General features: G+C 55.0%; 1 protein-coding gene across 1 annotated transcript in view; it reads right to left on the reverse strand.

Annotated features, from left to right (window-relative positions):
- The window catches only part of Kiaa0930 (KIAA0930 ortholog), a 25,546-nt gene extending 4,221 nt beyond the window's left edge, over positions 1–21,325 (reverse strand). Inside the window, exons 1-11 of the mRNA XM_013025712.1 lie at positions 21,288–21,325; positions 20,868–21,014; positions 18,518–18,653; positions 10,256–10,310; positions 9,892–10,043; positions 6,114–6,242; positions 5,952–6,029; positions 5,551–5,652; positions 2,843–2,983; positions 2,221–2,412; positions 26–188 (exon numbers count right to left, since the gene is read on the reverse strand). Of these exons, the coding sequence (XP_012881166.1) occupies positions 26–188; positions 2,221–2,412; positions 2,843–2,983; positions 5,551–5,652; positions 5,952–6,029; positions 6,114–6,242; positions 9,892–10,043; positions 10,256–10,310; positions 18,518–18,653; positions 20,868–21,014; positions 21,288–21,325 (1,333 nt within the window). The remainder of the gene's footprint in view (positions 1–25; positions 189–2,220; positions 2,413–2,842; positions 2,984–5,550; positions 5,653–5,951; positions 6,030–6,113; positions 6,243–9,891; positions 10,044–10,255; positions 10,311–18,517; positions 18,654–20,867; positions 21,015–21,287) is intronic.
- Positions 21,326–21,696: the final 371 nt, after the last annotated feature.

A 21,696-nucleotide genomic window follows, 5' to 3' on the forward strand; every position in this document is an offset into this window, starting at 1 on the left:
GGGGGCAGGAGCCCCTTGGCATCACCTCCACCATCGTCCTCCCGAAAGAACTCCTCGCTGTCGTTGGCTGAGTGGGACTTCTTCATCTCGGCGATGCGGTTCCGGGGCAGCTTCCTCTTGAGGGACGGCGAGAAGAAGGTGGGCCGGCTGCCCCGCTCTGGGGTGGGGGGGGTGCTGAAGGAGGTCACCTGGAACAAGGAGTCCAAGTCAAGAGGCGGCCAGAGCGGCTGAGTGTGCCCGCGCTGCCCCGGCCAGCGGAGCTCTAGGGGCACAGGCCGCTCTGGCCCACCTCGGCCTGGGAACAAGCGGGATCCACAGCCGCAGCACAGCAGGGGCAGGCGGCAGGCAGCGGCCGCACCTGCACTCCATCCAGTCTTCCGCTTTCCAGGCCACCCCCCAGGTCTGCACCGCCTGGCCCACAGGCCACTCCCTCCCCTTCCCAGCCTTTCGACTTAAGACTAAATGGCTCTCAACCTTGGGCAGCTCTTTGGAGTGCCTTTTGCTCAGTTCACTAAACTTTCTCCATCCACTCAGGGTCAGGGGCACAGACAGACACGCACGGGGCAGGTCCCTGCCCACAAGGAGCTCACAGTCTTCTGGGGCCAAGAGAATTAGCAAGGGACAACCACAGACAGCATGCTGGCTGCTGAGACGAGAAAGGCAAACAGGACACAGAGGAAGGAATCAATAACAGCCTGAGAAATAAGGGTGGGCTTCCTGGAGAAGGTGCAGCTTGAGCTGGGTCTTGAAGGACGAGGAGGAGTTCGCCAGGTGAAGAAGGGGGGGAAGGGCGTTCCAGGAAGAGGGAACTTGGCCCATCTCCTCCCTCCTCCCCACGCAAACAAGAATCAGAGCAGCGAGATGAGCTGGGACTGAGACAGCTCGACCTCCGCCTCCACCGAGATCCCGAGGCTGCTGGGCTCCGGGCGTCCTCCCACAAGCCAGGGAAGGGTTTAAAAGATCAAAAACACCAAAAACCACAATGCACAGTCTGCAGTGTCCTGCACTGGGTACCAGCACTTGCTCAGGACAGTGGGCAAGTGCCTTCCTCCCCTGGCCCTGGGGCCTCCCTGCCCCCCTGGGGCCCAGCCCTCTCCCATCTCACCCTTGGCCCCCGGCCTCCGGCCCCCAGCACCGGCCAGGCCGAGGCCCCAGCGCCTCCTCTCCTCACAAGGGCAGTGCGCATCCTGAGGAGGTGGGAGTAGAATGAGCTCAGAAATGTAAGGCGCCAGCACGCCAGAGGCCTGGCCAGCCCTCGCAGCCATCTCCCAAAGGCTAGCAAGGCTTGCTTTGTGTGGCTTACACAACAGCATTCACAGACGATGCAGACATCAGAAAGACAGGCAGAAGAGAGAAGAACACAACAAAACGCTGTCCGGCCTCCTGGAGACTCCCAGGGTTGAAACCTTCCGGCGCACAGGGGACAGTAGCGGATCACTTGTGCCCACGCCCTCTCCCGTCAGCTTGTCCAGCTGTGCTGTCTGCACACAGCAGCCCCGCACCGTGCATGACTCCCGCAGTTCACCACGAGAGAACGGAGGCTCAGGACCTGGCAGGTCCCTCGAACTGGGCCCTGGTCACCATGTCTCTCGTAGACAAGGCCTGGAAGGTCCGTTAGCTACTTTTCCAGTGCCTTCCAGGACCTGAGCAGCCCCTTTCTAAGGAGACAAAATAGCCAGCAGGCAGAGAACCTTGCCTTGCCTAGGTCCTGGGCCTGCAACCCAGCCCAGGCCAAGCTTCTGGGCTGGAGGTGGCCTGAGCTTGCTCCCCACATGGGGGTGGAGGGAACAGGGCTGAGCCTGTGCTGAGCTGGGGAGTCTCGTGACCAGGGCAGTATCTGGCTTTTCACATCAGGGGCAGGATGGTACCTCCTCCTGTGGGGCTGCTGCCAGCAGATAAAACACCCTGTTTATGCAGCAATGGGACAGTGTTGAGAAAGAGTCAGGTGGCCCCAGGGCCTTTGTACACTCTGGCCAACCCATGGGATGGCAGGGAAGCCAACGCGTCGTCCTCCCGCTGACTCGCCAGGGGGCCTCACACAGCCACGCTGGGGAACGGGTCTGCCCTGCAGGCACCCAGGGCCTGGCTGTAGCCGCAGCTCAGGGACGCACCTGCTCCTCTGAACCTCAGTGGCCCCATCCGAGGGGGAGGAGGAGTCCTGCCTCACCCGGAGGCTGTGGGATGAGGGAGACCGGACCCCTCCCCCTGCCCTGTCCTTACCCGCTCGTGCATGGGAGAAGCCGGGCTGGAGTCTTCAGTCCCGCAGGGGGACGTGTCGCCCGTGGAAACTCGGCTGACTGCCATCTCCGCGTGGCCCTTGCCCTGGGGGCCCTTCATGCGCACGAACTCCATGTTGTTGTACTTGTAGAAGCCAAACGACATCTTCTGGGCCATGCGAGCGGCCACACTCACCTGTGGTGGGCAGGACCCGGTCTGAGGGGCGGTGGGGGTGGGGGTGGGAGTGGGGGTGGGGCCGGGGCCCTTCCCTTGGGACACAAGCAGCCAGAGCAAGCACCCGAGAGACCTGGGGACCACGTGCGCCCCAGTGGACTGGGAGTGCTGCCAGTGACAGGCAGCAGATGGCCAGGGACTCACAGTGGGGAGGAAACCACCGTGCCACCGGCTGCCGGCTCCCAGGGAAGCACAGCGCAAGGACCAGATGCTCACTGGCGTCTCGGGGACAGCCTGGAACTGGGGCCAACACAGGATCAAAGGACATAGGGACGCGTGCCGAGGAGCCGCGGGGGCCGGGAGTGGTGGCCGTCACCACGCAGACGCGGGAATGGCTCAGGTGGGAAGGAAAGAGGGGCTGGGGCTGCTGAGCGGAGCCCCCCACACTCACGCGGTTGTCATACACCTTCTTGAGGGCTTCGTAGCGGATGGAGCCCTGGAAGATGACGCCCTGGAACGTGTTGGTTTTGTCACTGGCCACCAGCTCCACGCAGACCATCTCTCCTTCCCCCACGGTCATGTCGCTGAACACCTGAGACAGACAGGGCCGTCCAGCATCAGCAGCTCCATCAGCTGCAGCCTGGCCCGGCTGCTGGGAGCCACCACTTATAAAAACCCCATTATGAGAACAGAAGATTGACATGGCGATCACATCAAGGAAAGAGTGAAGCCGAGAAGATGGCCTGCAGACGGGGAAAGATCCTCACCAGCCGTGTATCTGACAAGGGACTAACAGGCAAACTGTACAGGGAGCCTAAGAAGCTAATCCCCAAAGAATCATTAACCCAATTAATAAATGGGCAAAGAAGCAGCTACTGCTCAGGAGTAGTAGCAAAAAACGGCCAATAAAGACACAAAGAAATGCTTAACAACATCCCTGGCCATAAGGGAAATGAAGATCAAAATAAAATTGTAAGGGAAATGAAGATCAAAATAAAACTGCGATTTCATCTTATCTCAGTTACAATGGCTATTATCAAGAATACAAACAATCCATACTGCTGGGAGGTGGGGCAAGACGGGGGAGGGGTCGGGGTGAGGAGGAGGGGGAGCCCTATTACACTGTTGGTAGAATGTAAATTAGTACAACCATTATGGGAGCCAATATGGAGATTCATCAAAACACTAAGCAGTACTACCAGACAATCTGGCAATACCACTCTTGGCATTCACGCAGATTACAAGTCAGGATACTGTAAAGACGCCTGCACAACCATGTTGGTTGCTGCCAAGATATGGAAGCAAATCAGATGCTCTACAATCAATAAAATGTGTGTGTGTGTGTGTGTGTATAAAAGAATTTTTTTTGTGTTTGTGTGCCCCTCCTGGGGCTTAAACTCAGGGCCTGGACACTGTCCCTGAGCTTCTTTGCTCAAGGCTAGCACTCTCCCAACTACTTGAGCACAGCTCCACTTCCAGCTTCTATGAAAGTTTAGTGGAGATAAGAATCTTCTGAACTTTCCTTCCCCATTTCAAACTGTGACCCTTAGATCTCCACCTCTTGAGTAGTCAAGGATTACAGGTGTGAGCCACCAGCACCCCGCGTACACAGTGGAATTTTATTCATCCATCAGGATAAATCGTATGATGTTATTTGCAAGAAAATGGATGGACCAAGAAAAAAAAATGATGCTAAGTAACGTAAGCTCAGAGAGACAGAGGGTGCATGCTTTCCCATATGTGGAAGTCAGACCTAATATACACAAAGGTGCAAACACAGCCGGGCGCGGGTGGCTCACGCCTGTCATCCTAGCTACTCAGGAGGCTGAGATCTGAGGATTGCGGTTCAAAGCCAGCCCGGGCAGGAGAAACCGTGAGACTCCTATCTCCAATAAACCACCAGAAAACCGGAAGTGGCGCTGTAGCTCAAGTGGTAGAGCGCTCGCCTTGAGCTGAATTGCTGAGGGACAGCGCCCAGGCCCAGAGTTCAAGCACCACGACCGACCCAAAAAAAAAAAAAAAAAGGTGCAAACACATACACAATCATATATACATGAGTGTATAAACACACACACATATGACCAAGCTGAGGACAGTGTGAGGTATGCAGGGGCGGGTTTCCACAGAGCACCTCTGTCAATTAACAGTTGAACAAAATGAATATTAATTAGGAAGCTGGAGCATGTCATGGTACTGGGGGGAGTGGATGAGCAGAATGAGACACTGAACAAACACAGCCATAATGCTCAGTGTGAAAATGGAACTAGGACACAAGAACGCGGGGAATGAGGTAGGTGGGAAGGAGAATGGCGGAGGCTCACCATGATCAAGGTGCACTAGACACAGAAATGACATTTTAGATTCAAACCCCCTTGTATTACTACTTAAAAAATTTTTTTAAAGAAAACTCCACCTAGGGGCTAGAGACACAGTGGCCAGGCATCTGCCTCGCAATTCCTTCAGTTCAAGCCCGGGTGTGAATAAATAAATCAGGAAAAAAACATTTGAGCGGGTGTACTAGCAAGTCCTGCCTGTGCCCGTCAGGGTCTCAAGTTTGAGGCCAGTGTGGGCTACGTAATGAGATCTTGTCGCCAAAAGCAAAATACAAGCAAAATACAAAATAAATAAGTGAGTAGTGCTTCAAGGCACCATCAGATCTAGTGGAGACTCTAAAGTACGTACTGCTTCTATATGGACCCTCCCAGGTGGCCTGACTGCCTAGAAGCAAGCTCAAAGACCACCTCCAGGGCCTCGGGAAGGCCACACGGGGAAGGGGACCGCCAGCTTCTCCCCCTTTCATGAAGCACCATGTTTTCCAAGTCTGGAGAACTGAAGCCCCACCCCTATCTGACACCTCAGATTCCATGTCAGCACAGGCCTGAGGCAGCATCTAGAGCAGCTGCAATGGTAAAGCTCCTCCTGCCCGGGCAGCATTTTATTGTAGGAGTTTACGATGTTTTTATCACTCAGGACTCCCTGGGCCGGCGATCCTGACAGGAATATAGGGCAGTCAGTCACCACACTCATTGTATAGTTATGAAATAAGGCTGCCCCAAGCCGAACACTGGGAAGAGGATAAGCCACACTGGCCTTCATCTAGACTCTTCCCTCCCTTCCGGAAAGGGGAGCTAAGGGGAAAGCCAGGCACAAGCAGTTTACCTCCTCGAAGCTGTCAATCATGAAGAAGATGTTAGGGTAACTCATCTTGGACTCTTCCCCTTTGCTGTCCATGGGGTGTTTACTGGGGGATGCAAACACTTGCTGGAAGAAAACAGATTTTTAAGGGCTAAGAGAGGCACCGCCAAGGCAGGCCCAGAGCCCTCCTCAGAAGTCATAGGGCCACTGTGCCCTGAGCCAGCCAGAAGCGGGAGGAGAACTGGGCATCAGTGTGGGTAAGCTGGCTGTGTGCTCCCTGCAGGGGCCAGGGCCCCAGGAGCTGAGAGGACCTCTGCAGCGCACCCCACCTGGGGGCGGGGAAGTGAGGAGGAGGAGGAGGAAGACGCATCTCCCAGCACACACTCAGGGGGCGGAAGGCTGGCCGGCAGGAGGCGGGGGCTCACCTGGGATTTCTTCCGGTGGATGTGGATGTCCCCGCCATCGGCACGTGTGCACACCGCACAGGTCACCATGTAGTCCAGCTGGAAGAGAGCGCAGGTCAGTGTGCACGGGGGCTGCTGTCCTCTTACCAGGGCACAGTGGGCCCCTCCCCCCTTGGTCTGTACCTTCTGCAGGATGAGATTCAGGCAGACGCTTTCTTCCCAGTCAATGTCAGGGTCTCCCAGGCCGGGGAGCTTCTTGGAGTCCCGCCGGTACACCTCTACTTCCACTTCCACCTCGGGTTCGGCCTCAGCCTGTGGCACAGGACAGGCACAAGCATGAATGAGGACTCCCTGACTCCCCAACTTTGTGACCCAGACCTCCTCTCCTTTCCTCTTGAAACCTCACTTTTCCTGTCTGTACAATGGCTGAGAGCAACTGCCTTTCAAAGCGCTGTGATGATGAAAGGCCACAGACTTCCCAGGTGTGTTTTGGGACAGTGACAGCCATAGTATCTACTGAGCTCCCAGGGGGCATCCGGGTCTGGGCTGTTCATCCTTCTGTCCTTCTGTACTGACAACAACCCTTCAAGCAAAGCCTCATCAACCTTGCTCTAACAGATGCAAACCAAATTTACTGCAAATCAAAAAGACATCCACATCGAAGATAAACCAGAGCACCCAAGGCGATAAGAAGTCAAAAGCAGACCTGGATACAACCCACCCTGGCCAGCAGCCCCCAGCCCTGGGTCACAGTAAGGCCCAACAGGGTCCCCCGCCACCTCCTGCTGGGCCATGCTGGGACCTCTTGTAGGCACAAACCTATGCAGAGCTAAGCCCCATGAAGAGGCACAGGAGGCCGGATGTCACACGGGGGAGGCTGCCTCCCCACTGCCCACACAGCTGTGGACAGATGGCTGCGTGGCTTGGTTCCACTTTGTGGTCCTGTCCTCCCCGTACTTATCCCCCTGAGGTTCAGAGAATGCAGCCCCAACGAGGCTGCACTGCTCGTGGCAGGTGCTCGGCAAGCCCCTGCTGGCTCAACGCCTGAAGAAAAGCACGCTGGACAGTGGAAAGAGAACCTCTCCATCAGGAAAGTGCGCCCCCAAAAGACAGATCCAAAAACGTGCCGGGAGCACGCACCTGAGGGAGGGACGTGCAGCAGCCAGATGACCAACCACAGCCCCTGGGTCAAAGACGACAGGGAGGTAAGCAGCAGAGGCACCACCCGCCCAGGGGAGGGAAGTCAAGTCAGCCTGCCTGGAGGAGGGAGGAGGCCAAGGGCCTCAGGTATGTGGGTCATGCTGAGCTCTGGTGACCCTGGTGCTCACACTGGAAAGACAAACTTTCAAGCTGGGGTCCTGTGCAGACATCTGTCTGCACATTCTTTTCTGCATGTCTTCTACTCAAGGCAATCTATCAGAAGATAAAACACCACCAGGAAGTTGCAATCTCTGAACTTTAGTGTCCAGTGAGTGGGTTCAGGATAATCTGTACCCAAAATTGCTGTTAGTGTCAACAGGAGTGTCAGTGGCCCCCAGCAGGGGCATTTGGATGTTTTTGTCTTTCCTGGCCAAAGGCAAAATAGGCTGCTGAGAATGGGGAGAAGTTTTGTCCAGAGGTGCATTGAGAAAGCAGCGAGGAGACACAACTGACCAAGGTGCAATGTGTGCCTATCGGGACATGTCAAAATGAAATCCCCTCATAAAAATAACTAGTGCTGGGCTGGGAAGGTGGCTCAGTGATAGAGCGCTTGCCTCGCATGCATGAGGCCCTGGGTTCCATTCCTCAGCACCACATAAGCAAAAAGAAAAAAGCCGGAAGTGGCGCTGTGGTCACTTTGAGCTGAAGTGCTGAGGAACAGCACCCAGGCCCAGAGTTCAGGCCCCACAACCGACAAAAAAAAAAAAAAAAGAAAGAAAGAAAGAAATTGGTGCCAATAAGGAATGTCTTTTTAAAAAAATGACAGCACAAGAATCCAGGGCATCCTTCCCTGGGAGGAGCCGGGCCAGGGTCCCCGGGATGCTGGAGCGGGTGTGGGGATTCCAGCATCCTATGCCCACCCACACTGCAGGCCTCAGCTCTCCCATCACCCTCCTCAGCTAGGCAGGAAGCCTAGCTCTGTTGCCATGGTAACTGGGCACCAGCAGGCAGCACTGCTGCTGAGGACTCTCAGCGCACAATCTGCGATCACGGTGGTCCACACCTCGCCGCCCTGTGAGACTGCTCTGGGCAGGGAACGCTTCTGGCTCATGCCTCCAATGTGCCCTGCACGCCGCCCTCCACACTGCAGCCTGACAAACGGGGAAAGGTGTCAGCAAGCATGGGCAGGGCCCTGCTTGGCCCTGGCCTTTGCCATACACCAGCCTGCTGGTCCGCACTGGCAGGCCCTACACTGGCAGGCTCGTCACACATATCAGCAGCCTCCCGCCTGTGGCGGAGCCTGTCCATGGCTGCTTTCCCTCTCCCTCTGGTCCCCCAGACACGTGTGACGTGTGTTCCCACCGCCCCTGCACCCCTGGCGTCCCCATCATCGCAGCGCTGCTGTCTCTAAGGATCAGCAAGCATCTGCCTGTCCTAACAGACAGGCCCAGGCCTGCGTCACCTCCGTGCCCCCAGTGCTTGGGTTGGACTTGGCACGTGGCTCATGGCAGGTACTCAGCACTCCCATGGGACTTGGGGGTCTCCTACTGACCTCAACACCCCCAAGTCTCCAGGTTGGGACCCCTGCAGTCTGGACCCAGGGCTGTTCCTTCCCCAAGCAGCTCCGAACTTTCACCTGCCCAGTCCTCTCTCCTCCCCGCCTGCCATCTGTGGGGTGCATACGGGCTGTGAGGGAGAGCTCCCCCCTCCACCTCAGGATCTGCCCCTGCCCCCACAGACCAGACATCGGGGCCCAGTCACAAAGCAAACTACGGCATACCCAACAGGGAGGGCACAGTGGTGGGGCAGAGGGACCAAGAACTGGGCTCCCGAGAGCACCGGGAGCAGAGCTAATTCCCAGGAGGGCTGTGGGACCCACAGCAGACTCACAGCTATCTCTGAGCTTCAATTTTCTGTGGCAACTTCCCACACTTGCCCAAGGGCCTCAGTGATAGAGGCTCTCACCGCTTCCATGGGCACCTCCTGTACTGCCCACAGACGTGGCTCTGCCAGGCCTCCACACCCTTTTGGTCCCAAGTCCTATCCACTGACCTTCCCCTCCTGCGTCTCTTCCATCTCTCTAGCCAGTGACTTGAGCTCTCCTGCTAGTCCCTCCTTATCAGAGGCCTAGGCCTGTCTACTTGACACAGATTAATTCTGCACATGTTCAGGATCATGCCAGGAACTGGGCTCCAGGCTCACGGCATGAGACACAGCTGACAACTCGTGGGGCTGGAGTCACAGAGCACTGGACTTAAAGCGAGGCAGGCTGCCAGTTCCAGACCTGCCTCCATGGTTCCACAGAGACTCTAGAACCCGCCGAAGCTTCCAAAACAGAGAAGGAAGCATATGCAGTTTGCTTTCTTCACACTTCCATATAGTGGCTCAAACACCTTCGATAAGTCACTTCAGCTGTTTCCTTACCTGTCTACACCAAGGAGCGTGGGGAATTTGGCACTGTCTGGTCTATGGTAAGCACTGGCTGAAGAAGGCATCATCATATCAAACCAGCTCACCCTGTCCACATCCAAGGCAGGCCCTGGGCTCAGGTCAAAAATGCTATGCCATCATCCATTACTGAGAGGCCGGTCACATGAGGTGAACCCTAAGCCTCTCCTTTCTCAGAACTACACGGTGTGAACAATCACTGCTCGTCAGGATTACAGGGACGCTGCAACGTGTGTGATTACACCGGGTCCCTAGAAGATGGCAAGTGCTCCGTCAGCATGTAGATACCTACAGACACACACAGAAGTGTGGGGGCAGGAGCAGACCCTGTAGGATGCTGGGGCAGACTCAGGCTGGGGTTAGGGTCACCCACCTTCTTCCCTTCAATGCTGCTCTCGTTGCCTGTGTAGGCTAGCTTCCGGCGCACGTAGAAAAGCATGTCATCCTGCCGGGGAGCCCATTTCTCCATGAAGTAGGTGGAGAACATCCACGTCCAGAAGACGATGCGGTCATCCTTGAAGCACCCTGCAGAAGGGAGCCAGAGAACCATGAGCAACCGAGGCCATCCTGGCCCCGGCCAGGCCACCTTGACCAAGCCCTGCCGGCCCTGCAGCATTTCTGATCAGATATCCCACAGGGCTTGAGGTGCTCTGGCCCTCCTCCCTTAGCATTCCTCTAGCACCCTTGAGGCATCCAGAAAGGTGCAGGACTGCCACCCGGAAACCTAATTTCTCCACCCAGCCGCAGATGGGAGCTGGCCCCGCCCGGCTGCTGAGCCCAGCCCACTACAGCCTGTGAGTGAATCAGCAGCTTCAGAGCAAAAGGAAGATCTAACAGCTGAGAATGAAAATGTGGCTAGCTGGCTGGCAGGGAGCCGAAGGCTGTGCTGGGGTGATCTTCCTGGCAGACGCCACCACTGCAGACATCCTCCCTTTCCACTCCCCCTCCCCCGCACACGCACCAAGGCTGCGGCAATTCCCAGGGAGACTCTGACTTAAAGGGACCGCCACCCTTCACCAGCAGGTCTCAAGAGCAGACAAGAACCTGTTGGAGAGACCCATGACCCTCATCTGGAATGCCATGGGCCCTGAGAGCACACTTGGTTCCTGCTTGTTCTGTTACAGTGTTTCTACTGGTATCGTTGGTAGATTACATGACCTTTTCCTATGAGCGCATGCTTCAATGGCACAGGGTTCCCTGCAGAGGGAGGAGGGAAGAGGGAGACATACTCAGATGCCCTCCAGGACTGGAGTGGAGTCTGAATCCTGGAAGCTCTGAGGTCAGACCACACAGTCCTCACTGCTCCTCTAACCTGTCCACCTCCTGGAATCAGTGTTGGGGACTGGGGAAGAGCAGCCAAGCCAGAGTCCTTCAGACCCACAAGGCTCATTAGGGAGCCCTCCGTACTGCTGCTGTGTGGGCGCTCTTCACTGGGCTTGGCCTACTGGGAATTAGTCACTGGATCCTAGCCTCCCTAGGTCTTTTGCCTGTAGCACAATAACTAAGTGAGTGAACACATGAGAGGTAATGGGGCCAGGTGCCAGTGGCTCACACTTGTCAGCCTAGCTACTCAGAAGACCGAGATCTGAAGATTGCAGTTCAAAGCCAGCCCCGACAGGGGAGTCTTATGAGACTTTTTATCTCTAATTTACCACCAAAAATATGGAAATGTAGCTGTGGCTTAAGCGGTAGAACACTAGCCTTCAGCACAAAAGCTCAGGTCCCAAATTCAAATCCCAGGACCAGCGCGCACACGTGTGCACACTCACATATGTGCACACACAGACACACACAAATAAGGTAACTGGACTCTTGCATGGCCTGAGAAATCACAAATAAACCCTTCTTCCTTCTTTTCCACCTTGCCCAGCAAGCACCACTCAGTCACAAGTCCTGGTAGCCAGGAGAGCTTTCCAGTCTCTGCACTTGCTCTGTTCCCGCAGTTTCTCCAACCCCAGCCCAGTGGACTTCCCACTGGAGCAGCCGCTGAAGCTGAGCCCCTCCCCCACACAGCACCATGGACAGCGCCACGCAGCAGAGGTGAGCCCCTTCTTAAATACCTACAGTCTGTGAAGTACTGTAAAGCACTGACCACTGTTCCCTGAAGAAATCCAAGGTTGGGCTCCTGAGGCCCTCTGGTCATATTTTCATCAAGCAGCAACAAGAGCAGGCAAAGTGCCAAAAGGAAAACAAAAGTGAGGGAAAATATTAATCCCACTAGTAACTAAAAATTCTTCCGTAGGACCAAATTTTCATTGTTAAGAGGGAAAATTTGTTCTTTAAAAATTACAGTTTAGCCAGGTGCTGGTGGCTCATGCCTATAATCCTACCTACTTAGGAGGGTAAGAGCTGAGAATCATGTTTCAAAGCCAGCCTGAGTAGGAAAATCCATAAGACTCTTATCTCCAAATAACCCAGAAAACTCAAAATGGAGCTGGGGTTCAAAGTGATGGAGGACTAGCCTTCAGCGAAAGAGCTCAGGGACAGTGCCAGGCCAACAAAATTACAGCCTAGCTGGGCAGTGGTGGCTCGCACCTGTAATCCTAGCTACTGAAGAGGCTGAGATCTGAGGATGGCAGTTCAAAGCCAGCCCAGGCTTATCTCCAATTGATCACAGAAAAAGCCGGAAGTGGAGCTGTGGCTCAAGTGGTGGAGCATTAGCTAGCACTGAGCGAAAGAAGCTCAGGGTCCATGCCAAGGCTTAAGGTCAAACCTTGGAACCGGATTTTAAAAAAAAATACAACTTACCTAGGTGCCTGTGGTTCACACCTGTAATCCCATCTACTCAGTAGGCTGAGATAAGTCAGGCTGGGAGGAAAGTGCGTGGGACTCTTATTTCCCATTAACCAGCAAAAAGCTAATGCTGTAAAGTATTATCCTGAGCACAAAAGCTCAAGGACAGTGTGCAGGTCCCATGTTCAAGCCCCAGGACTGGCAAATACAAACTGCAAAAATTTACAGTCTAAGAAACATCAGATTCTTAGGAAGAGAAACATATACTTGCCAGTGACTCCCAACTACTAACCTAAGAGAATAAGCATGTGTCCACACGAAGACTAGTACCCATGTAGCACTAACAGACCACAGAAAGGAAGCAGTTACAGGCTGAGGACTAAGCGTCGCCTTGAGGTGAGAAGTGACTGGGGTGTCCACGAATAATGAGAACTCAGCAACCAGGACAGAAGCTCTCAGTGGCCAGAACTGCAAGTGCCAAGTGCTCAGTAGCACTTGGCTTGATGACAGCTCTGGTGCCCCACAGGATTTAAAGCCTTTACTTTTTTTTTTTTTCTCTGGTCCTGGGGCTTGAACTCTGGGCCTGGGCGCTGTCACTGAGCTTCTTTCACTCAAGGTGAGTGCTCTACCATTTGAGCCACAGTGCCACTTCTGGCTTTTTTGAGTAGTTTATTGGGAGATAAGAATCTCGTGGGCCGGGTGCAGGTGGCTCACGCCTGTAATCCTAGCTACTTAGGAGGCTGAGTTCTGAGGATCGAGGTTCAAAGCCAGCCTGGGCAGGAAAGTCCGTGAGCCTCTTATCTCCAATAAAAACCACTAGAAAACCGGAAGTGGCACATTGGCTTAAGTGGTAGAGCGCTCGCCTTGAGCTGAAGAGTGCAGGGACAGTGACCAGGCCCAGAGGTCAAGCCCCATGACCAAAGAAAAAAAAAGAGTCTGGTGGAGTTTTCTACCAGGTTTGGCTTAGACCTGCAATCTTCAGATCTCAGCCTCCTGAGTAGCTAGAATTACAGGCGTGAGCCACCAGCACCCAACTTAACCTTTACCTTTTTAAATCCTCAGCAAGGATGGTCTCGGCGGCGGAGTGTGAAATGGTCTCAGTGTAAGGCAACCAAGCCTTGGGACTCATGGCTTCCTGGTAGCCACAGGAGCTGGGACTTGAACCTAGCTCCTCAAACAGCCATGTTCTTCCCAAGGTCCATCAGGCATGCACAAGCACGGCCAGAATATTTTTTGTTTGTTTGTTTTTTGTCGGTGGTGGGGCTTGTTCTCTGGGTCTGGGCACTGTCCCTCAGCTCTTCAGCTCAAGGCTCTACCACTTGAGCCACAGTGCCACTTTCAGTTTTCTGAGTGGTTTATTGGAGATAAGAGTCTCACGGAGTTTCCTGCCGTTTCCTGCCGCGGCTGGCTTTGAACCTTGATCCTCAGATCTCAGCCTCCTGAGTAGCTAGGATTACAGGCGTGAGCCACCGATGCAGCTAACAGCTAGGATTCTTACAGCTGATTTTTAATGAGGAAATGGAGGGGATCTGAGGCCACCTGGTGAGTGGCTCTTCTTTCCTTCCGAGTCCCCAGGAATGGCTCTGCCCTTCTTGGTAGCCCAGGGGTGGTTCACAGTGGCCACCTGGGCCCTGAAGGGTCCTCAGGGCTTTGTGTGGAGGGAATTGGAGTCCACTTCACAGTAGGGCACTCGTAATGTGAAAGGCTTTCCACAGACGGGATTCCTCAGACACATACTGGAAAGGAACAAGGCACTAGATGACAAGGCTGGTCACATTCTCTACCATCTGGTCCTGACCCCATTCTTGACTCCTGGGTGGGTACGATGAAGGCGCTTGGCCCTTGGCTTCCTCACCACACAATCAGAACAGCTCCTCCGACAGTTGTTACGGAGAGCCCAGGACCAGGCCTGAGCCAGTAAGTGTTCTTCCATTAAGCTGTGCCCCTCCGGATGCCAACTCAAAAGTTGTAATGGTAAAGAAAAATCATAAGAAAACAAACCCCCAAAGCCAGCGGGCATGGCAGTGCATGCCTTGGAAGTCCCTATGCTGGGAGTTTAAGGCCACCTGGGTGATGCATAGATAGACAGACGCACAGACAGACAGATATGCAGACCCGGAAGGTTGAGGGAAGCGCTGGAGGGGCTGGACTGTTGGGGTCCCTCCAGCTCAGCAGGGCTGACCATGCCACACAGACGCCTATCTCCTGAGTGAAGAATGATACTCATTTGTCAGCTGCCTCCTGAGGCTGAGAGTTTTAATTCAGTGTTAGTATCATTTGCTCATTGCTAGTGTTATCTTCAGAGACAGAGAAGGGAAGAGAAGGATCTCAGGTTTTCTATTATCAGTCTTCTCATAGCTACTGAATTTTGTACCCTGAGCACCATGTTTACTTATTCAGAAAAAAACCAAAATATTTTTTAACAACAATGCAGTTAAAAATGCACTGATCAGGACTGGGGAGAGAGGCTTATTCAAAATTGTACATGGGGGCTGGGAAGGTGGCTCAGTGGTAGAGCACTTGCCTTGCATGCCTGAGGCCCTGGGTTTGATCCCTCAGCACCACATAAGCAAAAAGAAAAAAAAAAAGCCGGAAGTGGCGCTGTGGCTCAAGTGGTAGAGCTAGCCTTGAGCTGAAGAGCTGAGGGACAGCGCCCAGGCCCAGAGTTCAGGCCTCATGACCAGACCCCCCCCAAAAAAAATTGTACATGGATAAACATAAGACAGATTATTGGTGGGTTTTTGGTTGTTTTTTTTAATGCCTGGGAATAAAGACTGAAAGGAGGTAGCCCAAATGTCCACAGTGGCTGTATCAAGAGCAATGGAGTTAACACAAAAGGCTTCCCATGTCCCGAGCACCACATTAAACTTCCTCCACTTTCTCTGCCTCTCACAGAGCACAGGCAGGCTTGTTGTATGGATGGAGACTGTGTCAGGGAGCAGCTGCAGGGATGTGCTGGCCAGGGCTGGACCATGCTGGGAGCCTGCTTAGTGCTGGCCAGAAGGCTGAGCAGAACCCATCTTGGTTTGGGCCTTCCCAGAGCTTCAGGGGAGCTGGGCGCCGGTGGCTCACACCTGTAATCCTAGCTGTTCAGGAAGCTGAGATCCAAGGATTGCCATTCAAAGCCAGCCAGAGCTTCAGGGGAGCAGGGCTCATTCATCAGTAACATAGAGGCTCAGAGGGCAGGCTGTGGGCCCCACCCAGCTGCTGATGAAGGGGCTTTCACTGGGGCTCAGTGGGAACTACAAGTGAAGATGGCAAGTAGGGGAGGCTAAGAGAAGCCAGATGAAAGACTCGAGTGGGACAGAGCCAGAAGACTCTGGCCCCAGAGGTGTCCCACCTGGCTCATGGCTTGTGTGTCTCCTCACAGGGCTCGGTCTCTGTTGTAGTCTGGCGATGGCACTGCCCAGCCCGTGCCCTTCCCAGGGACGCCTGCACCAGGGCCTCCTGAGAGGACACCTGGTCAGCAGCAGGCTCTGCTCAGCTCTGACTACCTCCTCACAAAGGCAGGCTGGCTCTGCTAGCCTCTATGGTGCTTTGGAAGCTTCCCCACACGGGGCCAGGGCCGTCTGAATAGGCCTTTCACAACTCCAGGCCTCGGGCACAGCAGACAAAGGCGCTGCCCAGGCTGCCCTGATGAGCCCCTGGGGGAAAGCAGGACTGGTCAGTTGGGTCCCCATGTGAACGATCTCGAGGGCTTGGCAAGCCAAGAGGGGCATGGGGTTTGGAGGACAGATGAGGCCAAAGTCCAGGCTCCTTTGCCACATGAGCCAGGCTCTCCAGAGAGCTCCCGTGTCTTCCCTATGGTCCTCCATGCTGCACTGGCCTTGTTTGCTTTCCCCTGATGAAATACTCCTTAGTAGCCCCCCTCATCTGCTCCACCTGTGCCCACCGCCTCTCCCCCAAACTGGCTCCTGCCCCACCACCTGCCTGAGCCCTTTTGAGGTGCAGCAGGTGCTATCTGCACCCTCCCGCTGATGTGCGCACAGTCAAAACCACTTTGTCTTCTTTGGTCTTCATTTTCCTGGTGAGGAAACTGTCTCAGGTCACAGCGGCGCCTCCCTGCCCATCTACAAGGGTCTTGTCCGTGGACAGGCAGTCCTGATCCCGCAGCCCGTGAACGTAGAACAGGTGAGCACAGGAGTGAGCGCAGGACTGCACACTCAGAAGCTCCACTGTGGCTTTCGGCTCACCATCAACAAGAACTCTGCTTGTGACAATGTGGACCCCTCAGGGCCCGGTCATCTCCCTATTAGCCCACTGAAAATCAGGGGAATGGAGGCCCCATTCTTGATTGGCACTAGGATTCCCGTTTCCTGGCCTGCTCTGTGCCAGGCACAGAGGTATGTGTCAGGGAGCGACAGCTTCCACCTGGGCAGCCACTGGGTCACAGTCCCCACGACTCAGGACAGGTACCGCAGCCCCTGCCGCTTCACTGCCCCCAGGCCGTCTCCAGACTACAGCCACCTCCCCAAGCAGGGCTTTCAAGCTGAAGCAGTAGCTCGAGGTTCAAGTTCCCCTGCATGAGTTCCTCAGAATTCCTGATTCCCCACTCCCTGCTTTTCCCAGAAAATGGCCTCACGGTTGGAGGGGCTGCTGCTTGTTCTGACTCACTCTGCAGCTCCCACCGTCCCCGCCAGGAGTCATGAGCTAGCCACGCCAGTGCCATCCCACCCCCCACACCAGCCTCCACTCTCCTGCCACACACAAGTAAGTCGCAGAACCCCAGAATCCACTCTCCTCTCCAGCCATGAACCCAGGAACCAGGCTCATGAGCGTATCCAATCACCTATTTCTCCCCACCTCTCACCAGCCCTCACAGCGCCGGGCTCTAGGCTAGGAGCCAGGCACAATGCCAGGCTGACAATGAGCCTATGTCTTGTCCCTGCAGCGCGCAATGCTAGCTCCCTGCAGGTGCAATGCTAGCTCCCTGTGGGCCCCAGGGCTCATCCCATGTGAGCCTTTCCACGCACACACAAAGCCGCACAAAACAAGATTCTGGGCACCATCTGCCTGGAAGACCCCCCCCCAAAGGCAAAGAAAGCTGGAGCACATTCTTCCTCATGTATTAGCCCAGAGAAACGGGGCATTTGAGTGTGCAAGTCCTGGAGAATTCATTCCCAAGCCCACTGCTATTGTAGGACTGCAAACAAGAGCCTTAGACCCTCTGAGCCTCCTGGCTCCACAGGCCACAAGGTAGGGCTGTTCCACTCAGGGAAGGAGACAGCAACCTGAGCAACGATGAGAGACCTCCTAGAGCAAAGCCCCAATGCTGCAGCCCTCAGTGACCTCACTCAGCTGCAAGGGGGCGGGGGGGGGAGGAAGGGGAGAGGAGTACAAGGGGGAAGAGGGGAGGAGGAGGGGAGGAGGAAGGGGAAGAAGAGGGAAAGAGGGGAAGGGGAGGGGGAGGAGGAAGAAGGCGGAGGGGAAGGAAGGGGGAGGAGGAGGAGGAGGAGGAGGTGGAGGAGGACGGCAGCTGCAGCAGCTCTGGCCGCAGGTGACTCACCCCACCAGGAGTGCTGCAGGGAGGACTCCCAGAAGCGCAGCCAGAGGGACTCTGGAATGCAGGAGCCTCTCAGCAGGTGGGGCCCTCAGGTGCTCATCCAAGCACTTCCTGCCCAAGGTGCCCGGTGGGATGACGGGCAGCCTGGTGAGGTGGGGCTGTGTGGACTGAGCCTCCTCCCTCTGCTTGTCCTGCCTGGCTGGTGTCCCTGGTCCCAGGCACTGCGCAGCTGTGGGCCCTGGGCAGTCAGCCTGGGCTAACAGGGCTCGTCACAGGGGTGCAGTCACCCAGCCAGGCCAGCCATCTTCCTATGTGAAAAGAATACCAAGAGCCACGAGGAAAGAACCTTCTCCACAGGTTCCCAGGGACAGAGGACCTGAGGCTAGATCTGCCCCTCAACCTCTGCTGGACCAGACAGCAGTGACCTGCTCATTCTGCCAGAGAGCTGCAGTGACTTCTTTGTAGCAGCACAGAAAAGGAATTTCAGGCCTTTCTCTGTTCTCTTCCTGCTCCGGCCCTGCTCAAGCAAGGGCTCTCTTCCCCAAGACCTCACACGGCCCTCTCCCAGGCCTGTCTCCAAAGCCCAGCACCCTCCGTGTCCCACAAACACCTCCCCAGGTCACTCCCAGGGGACTGGGCTCAGGTACCTTCCCCACTGGGCTGGCATGAAGAACACTAAACTCATTCAAACTCGGCCCAGGAGGGGGGGAGGAGGAGGAGCTCCAGGGAATCACATGGGTGCCCTGGGGAACAAAGGTCAGACAGCAGGAAAAGCTCCAGGGGGGTCCTCTGAACTGTCCAGGCAGCTATACCAGGCGGAGGAACTGCAGGGTGAAGAGGCAGAGGGAGGCTCCAAAATCACATCACCACAACTCAGGCCGCCAGGGATCTGGGGCTGTCTAGAGGCATCAAGAGGTCACTAAAGGTGTGTCAGCGGGGATAGCAGGGTGGTGTTTTGTGACCGGGACCTCAGCAGTGATCCTGCGGTGGGTTCTGCAGGCCCAGGGAGCTCTGGGCAGGTCCCATGGTAGTGTGCCCAGGACACATACAAGGGCCCTGGGAGGAAGCCACCCGCATGTCTGACCGCCCCCGCTCCCACAGACCTGCGCCCCCAAGGAGCACTGAGCTCTGAGCGGCAGGCCCAGCTCAGCTCAGCTCTGGTTACACGACCTGTATCAACAGGCAACAGTGGCTGCACACTTGGCACAGGGGGGACATGACTAGGCAGGCACAAAAGGTGTGCGTGGTTGCTGCAAAGGTGCCTAGGGAGCACTGCTCTGGAAAGAACTAGAAGACATTTGCTCCTGGCCTCCTGTCACTGAGTCTCCACCCCAACCTCCAAAGTGGAGATGCCCCACACTCTTCAGACCAGTGAGTGTGGAGGAGAGAGCACCTGGTAAGCGCGGATGGTCAAGCTGTGCACTACTGGAATCCAGGAGGACTTGGAGCCTGAGGACCGGGCTGTCCCCAGAGAGCTGAGCCTTTTCTCTCCTTATATAGACAATCCAAAAACAATACAAAAAAATATTTTGTATTCTGCTTTCCTCCCCTTCTCTGAAAACATGTCCAAATGCACAGGCCTCAGCCCCTGAAAAACAGAACCTCCACCACAGAGCAGAGAATGCAAATGGCCCCTCCTCACCCACCCACATTCTGCAAGTGCACAATGGTCTTTAAGGGCAGCAAAAAAAAAAAGAACCTTAAGTGGGAGGCGTGGGTCTTTTTGTTGCTGTTGTTGCTAGTCATGGGTCTTGAACTCTGGGCCTTTCCCTGCGCTCTTCAGCTCAAAGCTAGCGCTCTAACACTTGAGTCACAGCACCACTTCCTTTTTTTCTGTTTATTGGAGATGAGTCTCATGGCCTTTCCTGCCCAGGCTGGCTTTGACCTGTAATCCTCAGATCTTAGTCTCCTGAGTAGCTAGGATAACAAGTGTGAGCCACTGGCGCCCGGCAGATGTGGATCTTATACTGTCAGGTAAAAGATGTTTAGAATTCCTCCAGAGTCCATTTAGTTTTATTTCTCCCCCAAAATGGGATGACATCTTTCCTCTCCAGGCCTGGACTATACAAAGGGCCCCTCACCAACTGGATAACCCCCAACCCTCAGAAATCAAGACCCAATGTCTGCAGTCCCCAGGAATGGTAAGGCTGGGAGCTAGCAAGAGGGCCTAGGTGGGTCCAAGAAAGAGCAGGCAAAAGGGAGGCCTGAGCTCTCACAACAGTAAGGAAAGTGGCACTAGAGGTGGCGCTACCAGCTTCCTGCCCCTCCTGAGCCCTAGCAGCTGGTGGCAAAGGGGTGGTTAGCTGGTGACCAGTGGCCCCCAACTGCAAATTGCCCCCAATACACAGGGACATGTTAAGACTATGGGTGAAGAATGGCCCATGAGGGTCTGATGCCCAGGTGGTAGGAATGAGTGGACATACTGCTTCTAAGGTTCCCGGTGAGGCTAAGGATGTAGCTCAGTGGAAGAACACTGTCAAGCATGTACTAAGCCAAGTCCCAGCTCAAAACATGTCCTCCTCCCCTCCTGTCCCCCAGCCATGTGCTTAGCAAAAAGTTAGTAGGAATGGGAGGACAGACACTCCAGCTTGGGGGGGAGGGACAGACACAGGCCCAGGGGCAAGCACATGGGGAGGTTTGGAGAGATCACTTCCTGTCAGAACATGCCTGAAGAGTGGCGTAAAACAGCCCTGGCGGCCCAGCCGCTGGAGCAGCGAGCTTCTCCATCTCCATCGCACCACGGCAGCTGACAGCCCCTGGGGAAAGCAGCACCACAGCCCCAACGAAGCTGAACGCACCCACTTCCGAGACAACAGAAAAGAGGATGGCAAACCCACACAACTCCCCGAGAGTCCATTCTGTTTTATTTCTCTGTAAAATCTGGGATCAGTTCCTACTTCCCGGAGAGTTTTGAGAATTAAATGAGACAAGGCTTATTTACATGAGACATAGTTACAAGAGACCAAGCGGCCCACTTATGCGGACTGAGGTGGAAGGGGTGGCCAGAGCAGATGGGAGTGGCAGCGGTGCGAGCTGTTTGTGGACAAGCAGGCACAGGAGGGAGGGCAGGTGAGTGCACAGGCACTGGTGTGTGTGCGCGTGCACATGCGCACGCTCGGGTGGGTATGCGGATGCAGGAGGAGATGCAGGTGGGGATGCAGATGTAGGTGGACATGGAGACACAGGAGCGGTTCCGGGAGAGGTACAGGTGGTACACAGGCACAGGACGGGGTACAGGGAGTGTGCAGGCAGAGGCACGGCTAGACGCAGGTGGACATGGAGACGCAGGAAGGGTGCAGGTGGACGTGCAGATGTGGGAGTCAGTCAGGTACACCTGGTGGGTCAGCCTGCACTGTGCTCAGAACCTCGGTTTCTTGGCTGAGAAAAGAGCTTCTCCCTCTGGAAGCAGAGGATTTCAGAAAGAGAAACTGGAATCGAACACTGACCGCCAAGCCCCATCAGCTCCTTGTGTACCCTAGGGCTGGGAGGCTCATCCCTGCTGGCCTTCTGCAATCAGCCTTTCCATTCTGTACCCATTGCCAAAAAAGCTCTCCTTAAGTTTGGTGAGCATGTGGGCACTACTTGTAGCCCTGGCCCTGCACTTGGGGTCAGACAGAAGCCTCTGAAAAACAGTGCCCAGGTTTCTAGGTAATACAGAAGCTTATTCACACAGAAAGAGGTTTCTTGCAAGTTATTTTATAACAATAAAAAACTGGATCCAAGCTGAGTTTCCAACAAGATGAAATGAATTAAGTAAATTATGGCACATCCTGTAATCATTTAAATAATGTTTAGAGTTTGAACAACATGAAAATGTTTTAGGAATTTTAAGTAAAAAATATGATTAATTTTTTTTTTTTGGTCCCGTCATGGGGCCTGAACTCTGGGCCTGGGCGCTGTCCCTCAGCTCTTCAGCTCAAGGCTCTACCACTTGAGCCACAG

Source organism: Dipodomys ordii, unplaced genomic scaffold (genome assembly GCF_000151885.1).
Source record: "Dipodomys ordii isolate 6190 unplaced genomic scaffold, Dord_2.0 Scaffold87, whole genome shotgun sequence".
Classification (NCBI taxonomy): Eukaryota; Metazoa; Chordata; class Mammalia; order Rodentia; family Heteromyidae; genus Dipodomys; species Dipodomys ordii.